Source organism: Gigantopelta aegis, chromosome 9, assembly GCF_016097555.1.
Source record: "Gigantopelta aegis isolate Gae_Host chromosome 9, Gae_host_genome, whole genome shotgun sequence".
Lineage (NCBI taxonomy): Eukaryota > Metazoa > Mollusca > Gastropoda > Neomphalida > Peltospiridae > Gigantopelta > Gigantopelta aegis.
Genome location: NC_054707.1, coordinates 61,021,997 through 61,035,096, shown reverse-complemented (window position 1 = coordinate 61,035,096; position 13,100 = coordinate 61,021,997). Strand labels below are relative to the sequence as shown.

Here is a 13,100-nt window from a genome sequence, read left to right as displayed (position 1 = left end):
CCCAACTCCCTAACCACAACTCATTATTCATTAACCTTTTTTCAGGACAGACAGCCAAGGTAACCAAAGTCTGTGTGTGTGTGTGTGTGTGTGTGTGTGTGTGTCTGTGTGGTGTGTGTGTGTGTGTGCGCGCGCGTGTGTGTGGTGTTTCTGTGTGTGTGTGTGTGTGTGTGTGTGTGTGTTTGTTTGTCTGTGGCTGTGTCTGTGTGTGACACTGTATGTATGTATGTATGTATGTATGTGTGTTTGTGTTAGTTAGTTTGTGTGTGTATATGAATATCTCTCTCTGTCTGTGTGTGAGTGTCTGTGTGTGTCACACAGTATGTATGTACGTATGTATGTGTGTTTATGTATGATAGTGTTTTATGTGTATATGTATGAGTATGTATGTTTGTGTGTATCTGTGTTTGTGTGTGTATGTGTGTGTCAGTGTGTGTGTGTGTGTGTATGTCTGTTAGTGTGTGCGTATTAGTGTATGTGTTTGTTTGTGTGTTTGAGTGTGTGTGTGTGTGTGTATGTGTGTGTCTTTGTGTGTGTGTCTTTGTGTGTGTCTGTATGTGTCTGTGTTATATTAGTGTGTGTGTGTTTGTGTGTGTTTGTGTGTGTTTGTTTGTTTGTGTGTGTGTTTGTTTGTGTGTGTGTGTTATATTAGTGTATGTGTGTTAACTTAGTGAGTGTGCACGTATGTTAGTTTCTGTGTGTGTGTGTGTGTGTGTGTGTGTGTGTGTGTGCGTGTGCGTGTGTGTGTTGCGCTTGCGCGGGCTCGAATCAAAATTGGATAAAACCATGAAAATTAATTGCAGGTGAGCTGCCCCCCTCCCCCCCCCCCCCCCCCCATTCACCCACCACCGCCCGGCATCGTGTTTATTACAATATAATGGACCTCATCGACTTAAATTTCGTCCAGTCGATGTCGAATACATTCCATGAAGTTAGCTAATTTTATTGTTAATTCTTATTCCATACCATTTTTATTTATTTATGTATGAAAACATGACCACTTTCACACAGGCATATTTCATATCATATAGATACATAAAGATAATTACCAGTGCTACAACACAAGAGAAAACTTTATACTCGATTAATACAGAGTCAAATATATATGTTTAAACTACTAAATTATTACAGAACTTACCATTATTTCTCCTCTGCAAACTAAATACTGCATTCCTATAACGAGTAGATTTACGTACACTCCGGACATGGTGAAGTTTAGTAAAATTGTAGAAGCAGTTGGTGTAAAAACCACATCAGGGTACAGCTAACAGCCAGCAATTATCCCTTTGCGGCCATCATTGTCAAATCATTTCCTCTCTGTCACATCCTATGCCAATGCCGAATACTTCGCTGAGTCGCCTTTAATCAGTTTAGTAACTCGACACCAAATCGATGTAATGTGAATTATTTCCAGGGGAGGAACGTGCATGTCACTTACAATGCAGAGGATGAACAAAACAAAATCCGCGTTGAGTATTTCCTGTTACGGTATTTGATGGATATATTTGGCAAATGTGTTTGTTTTTGTTTAAATCCACATTGGTTCTGGATTTTGGTGATAGTCTGTTACATGAGCCTTATGATATGTATATATATCCAGATATTTGAGATGTTCATTGATATTGTGAAATATTTCTTACCGGTTCCAGAATTTGATGGTGTATCCGTTTTCTTGTCTTCACATGGAATATCCAGAAATGTCTGTAGTTTGTGTGTATTTATTTATACCATGAAATTGTCAGCTGTAAATCGATTCCATATCCCTTATGATAAAATCCTCAAGAACATTTTCTGTGTATTTATACAAATTACCGATTCCAGATTTGGTGATATCCGTTTATGAAGAATATCCACAATATCTGTGTTCTGTGTTTGTTAAATTCTTAAACTGTAAACAAGCTCCTGACGCGGTGGTAACTTGCAAAATAGTTTGAGAAACACAATATCCTGGAACAGTTGAATATCCTCTGTGTAATTTGTATTGTGAAACAAGCTCTCCGACTCGGAATACAGTATTGATGTGCTGGCTCGACTCCTAGCCACGCAGTTTGCCTATCTTACACATTCTTATCACTTTAATTGAGGTAGATCTTTTCAAGACAGGATTCATTGCGCACTGGCTATTATTTTACACAGACGCAGACTTGTTGTGTTATCGTATGTGTGTGTGTGTGTTTGTTGTTTTCCATTAAATGCTGTACTTCAGAAATCCAGGTGCACCCCGAACACTGGAAACAGTATCACTTCACCAACACACGGTTATATCCGCTTCACGGTTTGTCATTTAATTCAGCTGCTTAATGAAATCCAAGACCAGGGGTGTTATATATCAGTGATATGACACTGGCTGGAAAATCAGGTAATAATAAAATGCACATTTAGTTATATACTTCAGTGGACACAAAAACCCCACAATTAATTGATTTTTCTGGGTTAAAATATAGTCTACTTGACGAATACTTCAAATCATGAAAAGTGTCAGCCAATAATAGTTGTACTGAACTGAATGAGAATTTGAAACATGGCAGTATTCACTTTGATATGTATCAAATTGGAAACAAACAAAGTATTGATATTTTTGCCTCCAAATGTCAAGAATTGATTTAAGTAATAAAACACTCCCAGATTTCAATATTTGTCTTACTTTTTATAAAAACATATGACATGTGACGACAGTCAGATTATAATAACCATTTGTGACACAAAATTAGGGATGGTTTTATATAAACACATTAATGGAGTAAATATGTTTTAAACAAAAGCACACAGATTAAAACCACTTATACCCCGACAATCAGACTGCTTTTCATTATTGTTTCGAACTGGAGTGTGACGTCTTGACCTCTCTAAGGATCACAGTCATCGTTACAACAAAGATGTAGCAAAACGTAATTTGTCTTGCTATGCGCTGGTGATATGCCACACTTGATCCGGAGTTATGCTATATGCGGCTCTAGACGTATCGAGTGACAAGGAAAGACACAATAGAGAGATATCCGTTCAGCAGGGGCAATCGAGGCTAAGTGCTTGCAATTTGCGGCGTCGCTTGTTAGTTCACCACGAAATGGGTTAACCTTTGTTTACGTCCAATATCTGTGACTTTTTCACGTTGAATGCTTGCCAAAAAACAATAGAAGAAGAATCAGAAAACTAAGAAGAATATGAAAATTATTCCAATTTCCGAAAACTGTTACCAAGGCATTTCACCAACTGATATCCACTGTACCGGATCACTTTGAAGCCGCCAAAGTTGGTGATGTTTCTTGAAATCTCCTGACAGCACGGTTAGTCGGCTAAACGCTACCAGTGCTGTGGTTATGGACGATACGTGTTTTCCAAAAGTGGAAACTTCCTGCTTCTTTTTGGGACAATAGCAGGAACCGTGTTCTAGCCGAACTAATTATCGCTGATGCAGTTTAATGACTGGCTGTCGTCAGTGATTGTCGGGGGTGTTTCGCGCTTTTTTAGTTTATTTTCTTCTTCTTTTTTAATGCATTAGTAAGTCACCGACATCATTCGGCATTAAGTACTAAAACGTCAGTGTTATTTAATATCCCGTAACATTTACTGTTGATAATCCCATTCCTTGTCGCATTAACTTCTTAATCGTCGAGAAAGGCTAGAATATAAACTATCTGTTCCTTGGACGGTTTAAAACAGTCGAATTGTAGACTTGTAACATTATCTGATATCTCAAAAACACTTACAGCAAATTGGACTTTATTAAGTAATGGCGGTAACAGTCTTTAAACAACACCTGTTTTATGAAGTCTGCTATGTCCCGAGAATAACCGTTTGATCAGGCATTACGCTACTCCAAGAAAATCACTTTGATTCTGTGTACGGTAGATTAGCGGTTAAGTGGTTAACACGAGTTGTGATGTCGAATCGGCTGTCTCTAATTCTTTTTGGCGTCTTGGAGGACCCGGTTGCGGCTACATAAAGCTCGGTAGAATTAAACGTGACTGCGTAACTTCTTCACTGGCGAAGATATCTAAAAAAAAAATTAAACAAACAAATTAGATAAGAGAAATGTGTAGCTACTTTCAATGCTTTATTTTGAGAAGTGCAACGTATTGAAACATATATTAGGCTTTATTAGCATATATGCATGTATATATGTATAAGGTGCCATGAATGAGGAATCGCGATAAACTCCTTGCCGGTAGGGGCGCTGTTATTCTAGGGACCTTCACTTATTCTTTATTCTGATTTGTCTCTGTCAGTTTCTGTCTCTTTCTCCGTCTCCGTCTCCGGCTCTCTCTCTCTCTCTCTCTCTCTCTCTCTCTCTCTCTCTCTCTCTCTCTCTCTCTCTCTCTCTCTCTCTCTCTCTCCCCCAAGTATTAAACAAACAATATGTTTATGTTAAAGCTTGTTTTGTTTAACGACACCACTAGAGCTCATTTATCAATTAATTATCGGCTAATGGATGTCAAACATTTGGTAATTCTGATCAATCGATCTTTCTTTATTTCTTTCTCTAACTTACCTGTATTGTTATTCTTAAGTTGGTTTGAATTGCAATTAAAACGGCTATGAATTGATACTAACACGAAAAATGAAAACAGGATATGAGCACATACGGAAATTTACGCAGTACTAAGTTACTCGTCACCGAATGAAATCAGAATTGTTGAGTTCATCATAATAATAATTATTACAATGAAACCGTGACAATATGAAAAATACGGAAAACAACACTGACAGCTGAAAAACAAAAATACAGAAAATAATATTGACAATTAACGACATCTCCAGCCTATTTTTGAATGACGGGCATAAGTTCTTCCGTGTCGAACACAAAGCAATTAGCGGCATCTAGCTTAGTTGGCAGAGCGCTCGCCCGGCGTGCGTTTTTCAATTGTCAGTTATTAGTCATTCTTTTTTTCTTTTTTTCTTATCCTCAGCTGTCACTATTCCTTTCTGTATATTGTTTTTATTTTATTTTATCTCTCTTTTAAAAAACCCACATTCGTCTCCGATCGTACGTGTCGCTTTGAAAGTGCCCAACGGGATGGCTTGAGGGTCTAGTTCACTAAGCTCTCTTAAGCTCCCTTAACTACCATCACATCTTCCTTGCAAGCCGTTTTGCATTGCACTGCAAGATAGCAAAGTTGAGAGAGTTTAGGGACTCTGGCCCTTGTCTCAGTGGGTAGTTTGTTTTGTTTAACGACACCACTAGAGCACATTGATTAATTAATCATCGGCTACTGGGTGTCAAACATTTGGTTATTCTGACTCGCAGTCATCAGAGTAAACCTGCTACATTTTTTCTAACGCAGAAAGGGATCTTTCATATGCACTTTCCCACAGACAGGAAGGCACATACCACGGCCTTTGACCAGTTGGGGTGCACTGGTTGAAACGCGAAAACCCACAATTAGTTGAATGGATACACCGAGGTGGTTCGATCCTGCACACAAGCATGAGTTGGTAATACTACCTACTCTTAAAACATGATTTTAAAAATACTAATGTTAGCCGATATTAAATCCACGACTGGTATATCAAAGGCCGTGGTATGTACTACCCTGTCTGTGGGATGATGCATATAAAAGATCCCTTGCTGTTAATCGAAAAGAGTAGCCCATGAAGTGGCGACAGCGAGTTTCCTCTTTCATTATATGTGTGGTCCTTAACCATATGTTTGACGCCATATAACCGTAAACAAAATGTATTGAGTGCATCGTTAAATAAAACATTTCTTTCTTTCTTTCCAATATTAAATCATTAATTTTAAGAAAGTGTTAAAGTACAATTTCTTTTTCACAATACATATAGTATATCTTTCGTGAATCAAGATCTACTATCTGTAATTATATAGCGATGTACCTTGAACGAACGGCTCCCTACTGGCTTTGGCAGTGATGCGTACCTTCTCGTCTCGTAACCGAATACCTGTACTATGCTGGTTGGTATATTGCTTCAGTATGATATTATTTTGTACACTGTTTAAAGTTATACGCAGGTGTATAATGCAATGACAAGTAGTACGAAATACCATCTGACTAGATACAGGCGCAACCGAACACGTGTAACCGATATACTATGTAGAGGGTGCATGTCAAGATGTCGTTTTACTACATACAGGTTTCGTTGTTAAACCGACCGACACGTTGATGGCTCTTACATTATGTGTAGTCAGGGTTGCGTGTCATCCTGGGGCAGATGACAGTAACAAGCTACGGATTCCTGTCCTGAGTCAGGTCCCTGATCATATCGGAGGTTGGACTCGGGATGGGCGAGTTCGAAACTCTATCGGTATATGAGCACGTTAAACTATTTACCTACCTACAAACTAAGGTCCTTTTTTGTTGTTCTTCTTTTTTAATGATTATCATTTTTCTTATCTTGTTTTGGTTGTGTTTTGGGGTTTTTTTTATTATGATTATTATGATTATTATTATTATTATGTTTAAGAATTCTCCATATAATCCTGGCGTGCGTCAAGTATTTGCATCAAAACATAATTTTGAACTTCTACATGCATTAGAACAACCAATAACACATCTAAAACATGTACAGAAATAGTGTACGTTTCCACCAGGATATGTGCTTATAACATTTTAAAGTCTAAACTCGAGATACTGATAAGACATAGGCTGTAGCCCCTACGAATAAAGTAAATTATCATAATCGAAATCTTATCTGCACAAGGCAAAGAAAAAAGGTATATTTTTCTCTAAATGTTTTGTGATTGCTACCATGAATGTCTGCCATGTGTTTTATCTATATGGGACTACTATTCCGACTGGAAGAGGGCTGCTACCATGAATGTCTGCCATGTGTTTGATCTATATGGGACTACTATTCCGACTGGAAGAGGGCTGCTACCATGAATGTCTGCCATGTGTTTGATCTATATGGGACTACTATTCCGACTGGAAGAGGGCTGCTACTATAAGAATGGTATATCCTTCCACTTGCAAAAAGACTACCCACAATAGGTGGTTTGATAGTAGCGATGATATTACATATGTTTAAAAGGTATAAGGTTAGCATATCTTACCCTGGACGGAGGCTTTGCTGAAGTATTGACTTTAATGTCTTATCAGCACGATTTTAGAAGTACAGTATAATGTTTAAGAGGGACATGTCACTTTAATTAATAATGGACTCAGTTAGTACATGGATGGGATTATCGAGATCTTATATACATCATTAGTGTTCCATAAAGATGCATGTTGGCGTCCTCATGTTACAATATTTTGCAGTAATGACTTGTTGGTGCGACTCGAATCTTACGATTCAAGTCTACTACAAGTCGTCACTATCTCTCATTTAACTGGCATATGAAAATGTGTAGTATATGCTATCTTCTGAATAATAGATATCCGTGTGTCATGAATCGCTTATATGTGACATTGAGAGAGAGAGAGAGAGAGAGAGAGAGAGAGAGAGAGAGAGAGAGAGAGAGAGAGAGAGAGAGAGAGAGAGAGAGAGAGAGAGAGAGAGAGAGAGGGGGGGGGCGAGGGGGCGAGCGGGGAAATTATACCACACGGACGTCTATTCTATAGCTTCCCATTAAACCGATAAATCTCATGCAGGGTAGGAATCGGTACCTATTACACTAATCAATTGTCTTGGAAAACTGTTTACTGCCGTGTTAAATAATAGACTAAAAGTGTCTCTAGAAACGAATGATATATTATCTGAAGTTCAAGCAGGATTCAGGAAAGATTATTCAACAAATGATCATGTCTTTACACTATATGGATTAATAGAACTGATGAAAGCACGGAAGAAAACACTTTTTTGTACTTTTATAAATTTTAACAAAGCTTTTGATTCAATTTGGAGAATTGGACTTTGGGATAAATTACTTAAAAATGGTATAAATGGTAAATGTTTTCAAGTAGTTTATAATATTTACCAGAATATCAAATCTTGTGTCAGCGCACATAATTCTATGACAGATTATTTTCCCTGCTGTGTTGGTGTAAGACAAGGTGAGTATTTATCCCCTTTGTTATTTTCTTTGTTTCTTAATGATATTGAAGATACATTTAAAATGAATGACTGCCATGGTATGGGCATAGGCGAATTATTCAGTGATTCTTTAATCCATACATCAATTGTTCTTTTTGTTTTACTCTATGCTGATGACACTGTACTCCTTGCAAATAATTACCAAGATATGCAAAACTCTCTGAATATATTTGATTCGTATTGCACGAAATGGAAACTGACAGTAAATTGTAACAAGACAAAGGTCTTAATCTTTAGTGGGAACAAGAAAGATTACAAAAAGGTGTTTTACCTTGGAAAATCAAAGCTTGATAACGTAGAAAGTTATAAATATCTTGGTATTATATTTCACAAATCGAATAGATTTTCTAAGGCAAGAAACATGTTATATACACAAGCACAAAAGGCTATTATTTTTATTCTACGACAAGGCAGATGTCATAATATTTCTATCCAGTGCCAACTAAAATTATTTGACTGCATGGTTTTACCAGTCCTATTATATGGCAGCGAAATATGGGGTTTTGAAAATTTGTCATTAACTGAAAAATTATGTAACCAATTTATAAAATTGTTATTACCTGTAAGAAAATCTACACCATTGTATATATTATATGGAGAACTTGAACGTTACCCGGTATATATTACCGTAAAAATAAGAATGATAATTTTCTGGTATCGACTAATTACTGGAAAAGAGTCCAAGTTGTCATTATTGGTGTACACATTATTACTGAATGATGTTAATAATAACTTTTATAATTACAAATGGATTATATATGTTAAATCTGTTTTAGATGATATTGGTTGTACATATATATATGGTTATCACAAAGCTATTACTAGTGCTTCCATGTTGAAAACGTATATTAATACAAAGCTTACGGATCAATACTTACAATCATGGTATACTTATATTGATAACTCATCCAAAGCTTCAAATTATAAATTATTTTAAAATACTGTTGAATTTGAGACATACATCACAATTATAGAGAGAAAACATTGGTGTCCATTATTACGCTTCAGATTATCAAACCATAATCTTCCAATTAAAACGAGCAGATGGAAAAATGTACCACTACAAAATAGAATATGTCCATTGTGTAATAATTACGATATCGGAGATGAGTTTCATTATATATTTACATCTTTGTTTTTTTAAGAACGAAAGAAAGCGTTACTTACCATCTTTCTGTCAGTCTAAACCAAATATATATAAATTTTATAAATTATTCAACTCTAAGAAAGCTGGTGTCCTTAGTAAACTTTCTATATTTTGTAATCTAATTATGAATACTTTCAAATCCTCTGGCTGATATTCTGTGTATTTTTTTGTATTTTTAATATGTATTTATTGTATTTATGTACATTTATGTACACCCACCATCTTGTTACAATTATATTGACTGCTGTATCCTCATATGCCGTAGACTACGGCCTGAGTGTAAATAAAGTTCATTTCAGATGTGAACCCAGTACCTACTAGCCATAACTTCGATCGAAGCTGATGAACCTGTGACGGCGTATATAAACAAACTGCACCATTCAATCAATAAGATTTAATATTCGGCTGGCACTAATTGACAGTGGATGTGAATCTATTTCGTCTTTGATGTTCTTTCTTTTGTATTTTCAAACTAGACTATCTACATAATGCACCTGGAGACCTAACAGTTGTGTTATTGCACCAGACCACTCATACAGCGGGCTAATCGAATATGTCACTCTTTAAATGATTCTATTTATTTTTCCTTGTGAGTATATTTATCTAATGTAACACAACATCACATCACATGATGGCAGTTATTTGATACCGTCCGAAGTCGGAGCGGCATGTAGTTTACTGGCTAGAGTCATTATCTCCATATACCCACTCCCCTCCCCGCCCAATCCCCCGATTGACCCATTGCATTATTTTTGTTTTCGTCTTGTGATCCATGACTGGTATGCTAAAAGCTATGTTACGTCCTACCCTATCTATCGCAAAATGACTATTAACCACTATTTAAAAAGTACATTTATTTCCTGTGAAATTTCAAAATGCAGGATGTTGTTACTCTTACCTGAAGCTTTGTAAATTAAATATAAGGTATGCATATCCCAGACCTTACCAGAGTATCAACAGTTCACAATCTTGACCGTGTCAATGTAGCAACTGTTCACAGCATTGGCCGTGTTAATGTATCAAAGGTTAACAACCTTGACATTGCCAATATATATTTCAACGGTTCACAACCTTGACACTGCCAATATATATTTCAACGATTCACAACCTTGACATTGCCAATATATATTTCAACGGTTCACAACCTTGACATTGCAAATATATATTTCAACAGTTCACAGTCATGCTAATGTATCAGCAGTTCAGAACTTGACTGTACAAATGTATCAATAGTTCACAATCTTAACCTTGCCCATGTATCAACAGTTCACAGTATTGACCGTGTCGAGATATCAGCCGTTCACAATTTTCAACTTGCCAATGTACCAACAGTTCACAGCAACGGCAATGCTAATGTATTAACAGTTCACAATCTTAACTTTTCCAATGTACCGACAGTTCACAGCAATGACCATAATAAATGTATCAACAGTTCCAGATTTGCCCGTTCTAGTATTATTAAAGTTATTAATATGGTATTAATATGGTTATGTCCATCAATCGATCAATTCTGCAATGTCTTTTCCTATATTGACAATGATTGTCAATATAATATGTGAGAGATGTCTGACTTTTTAGTAAAACACAGATAGCGAAAACAATTCAAAGAAAATAATGTATCCTCAGCACTGTGGAATGTCCATAAAATTCCTCTATAACAAAATATAAATGTTTCGGTAACAATCACAAATGATTAACACCTCTTTACCTGGGCGATGGTGGCACTGATTTAGTGGTAGGCCACCGTCAGTATAAAGAGCAATGCTGATAATCGTATTTCAATAAAAATCATTTGAGTCATTTGATCCTCACTGACAGGGGATAAAAATATACAGACTCGGTCTTGCGTGGCGCAAACTTTGAAACACTAGACAATCGAAACGACGTGTTGTTTATGTAAAGTCTTTTTTAAAATATAATTTCAGTTCCAGCCCAGCGGGGAAGGCGTTGTTTTGCTTGCCGACAAGGAGTGGTAGAATGGGGTGTAAAGCTGTCCATCGCGGGGGTTCGGGTTGACGTGCCACGAAACAGATCCCCAACACATTCAAGACAACTCTTTGGTATTGGTGGACGAGATTAATTAAAAATAGACCATCATGGTAGTGACCGCAAACACAAACGGATCGGTCTGTGTTTATTATTACTACATGTACATGATGTTTATATAAAGAAATGCTATTAGCTTGTCGTCTTAACCCAATAAAAACAATCTTTGATCTCTGGTAATCCCGATTTATATATTTGATTGTGTATAAATATTGTTTATATTTATTGTCATATGTTTTGAGTATTATATTATTCGTGAAGACAACGGCGGGTGTATACGTACTTTGTGTAGTGCTCAGAGATTTAGTGTCACTCATTGCTTACTTTGTTGTAATTCAGAGGCGCATTCAAGGGGTAGGAAACAGGGGACCCGTCCCCCATAAATATATTCAACTGCCTCTTTTTTCTGGTTTTTTAAATTTTATTGGGTTTCCGGTTCACGAATTGGCCCATATGCAGGTTTTCTTTAGTCCCCCACCCCCCGTCCCCAAAGAAAAATAAATATATGTATATAGGGTGGCCGAATCACCAATTGGCAATCAATAAATTTGTAGAAATTGCAAATACAAATGTAAATAATTATAAATACTGTTTAGATAGGCATGTGGGTGGTTCTATGTTTGTATGTATGTATGTATTGATGTATGAATATTTGTATATTATATGTATGTCGAGGTTGACTGTTACATACATAGATATTAACGCACTGGCGCAGGGGATAATTAAATCCTTTCTGGCCTCACAAATTGTCCCATGCCGTTGCTAAGACTCGAACCTGTGGCACGGAATCGCCCGCAAATTGCAAGACTAACCACGATACGCTCTGAGCTATCGAAGCTTCCATAAAAAGGAAGTTCTTTAACTCAACCATATGCATGGGGCCTACAATCTACGCGGACGATCCCGCTTACGTGCATGAAACAGTGGGCAGACCTGGCACTGGCTAGTATGTATTGATGTATGAATATCCGTATATTATATGTATGTCGAGGTTGACTGTTACATACATAGATATTATGTAGCTTCCATAAATGTATGTGTATGTATGTATATATGTATTGATGTATGAATATCTATATATTGAATGTATAATTAAATCCTTTCTGGCCTCACAAATTGTCCCATGTCGTTGCTGAAACTCGAAACTATGGCACCGAATCGCCCGCAAATTTGCAGACTGGCCACAATACCTTTTGAGCTACTGGGGCATCCATAAAAAGGATGCTCATTAACTCAACTATATGCATGGGTCTACAAGCTACGCGGTCGATCTCGCTTGCGTGCACGAAACAGTGGGCAGACCTGGCACTGGCTAGTATGTATTGATGTATGAATATCTATATATTGTATGTATGTCGAGGTTGACTGTTACATACATAGATATTAATGCACTGGCGCAGGGGATAATTAAATCCTTTCTGGCCTCACAAATAGTCCCGTGCCATTGCTGGGACTCGAACCTATAGCACCGAATCGCCCGCAACTTTGCAGACTTGCCACGATACCTTTTGAGCTATTGAGGCATCCATAAAAAGGATGATCTTTAACTCAACTATATACATGGGGTCTACAAGTTACGCGGTCGATCCCGCTTACGTGAATGAAACAGTGGGCAGACCTGGCACTGGCTAGTATGTATTGATGTATTAATATCTATATATTGTATGTATATCGAGGTTGACTGTTACATACATAGATATTAACGCACTGGCGCAGGGGATAATTATGTAATGTATGTATGGGGGGGGGGGGGGGGGGGGGGGGGGGGGGGTATGTATGTATGTGTGGTTTGTATGTGTACTGTGTATGTATGTATGTGTGTATGTGTGTGTGTTATGTATGTATGTATGTATGTGTGTGTGTGTGTGTGTATGTATGTGTTTGTATGTGTGTATGTGTGTGTGTGTGTCTATATATA

The 13,100-nt window shown here is 37.1% G+C and overlaps 1 protein-coding gene across 1 annotated transcript in view; it reads right to left on the bottom strand.

Moving 5' to 3' along the window:
- LOC121380397 (parathyroid hormone/parathyroid hormone-related peptide receptor-like) overlaps positions 1 to 2,293 on the bottom strand; it is a 67,524-nt gene extending 65,231 nt beyond the window's left edge. Inside the window, exon 1 of the mRNA XM_041509192.1 lies at positions 1,139 to 2,293. Coding sequence (XP_041365126.1) covers positions 1,139 to 1,207 — 69 coding nt within the window. The 5' untranslated portion in view covers positions 1,208 to 2,293. The remainder of the gene's footprint in view (positions 1 to 1,138) is intronic.
- Positions 2,294 to 13,100: the final 10,807 nt, after the last annotated feature.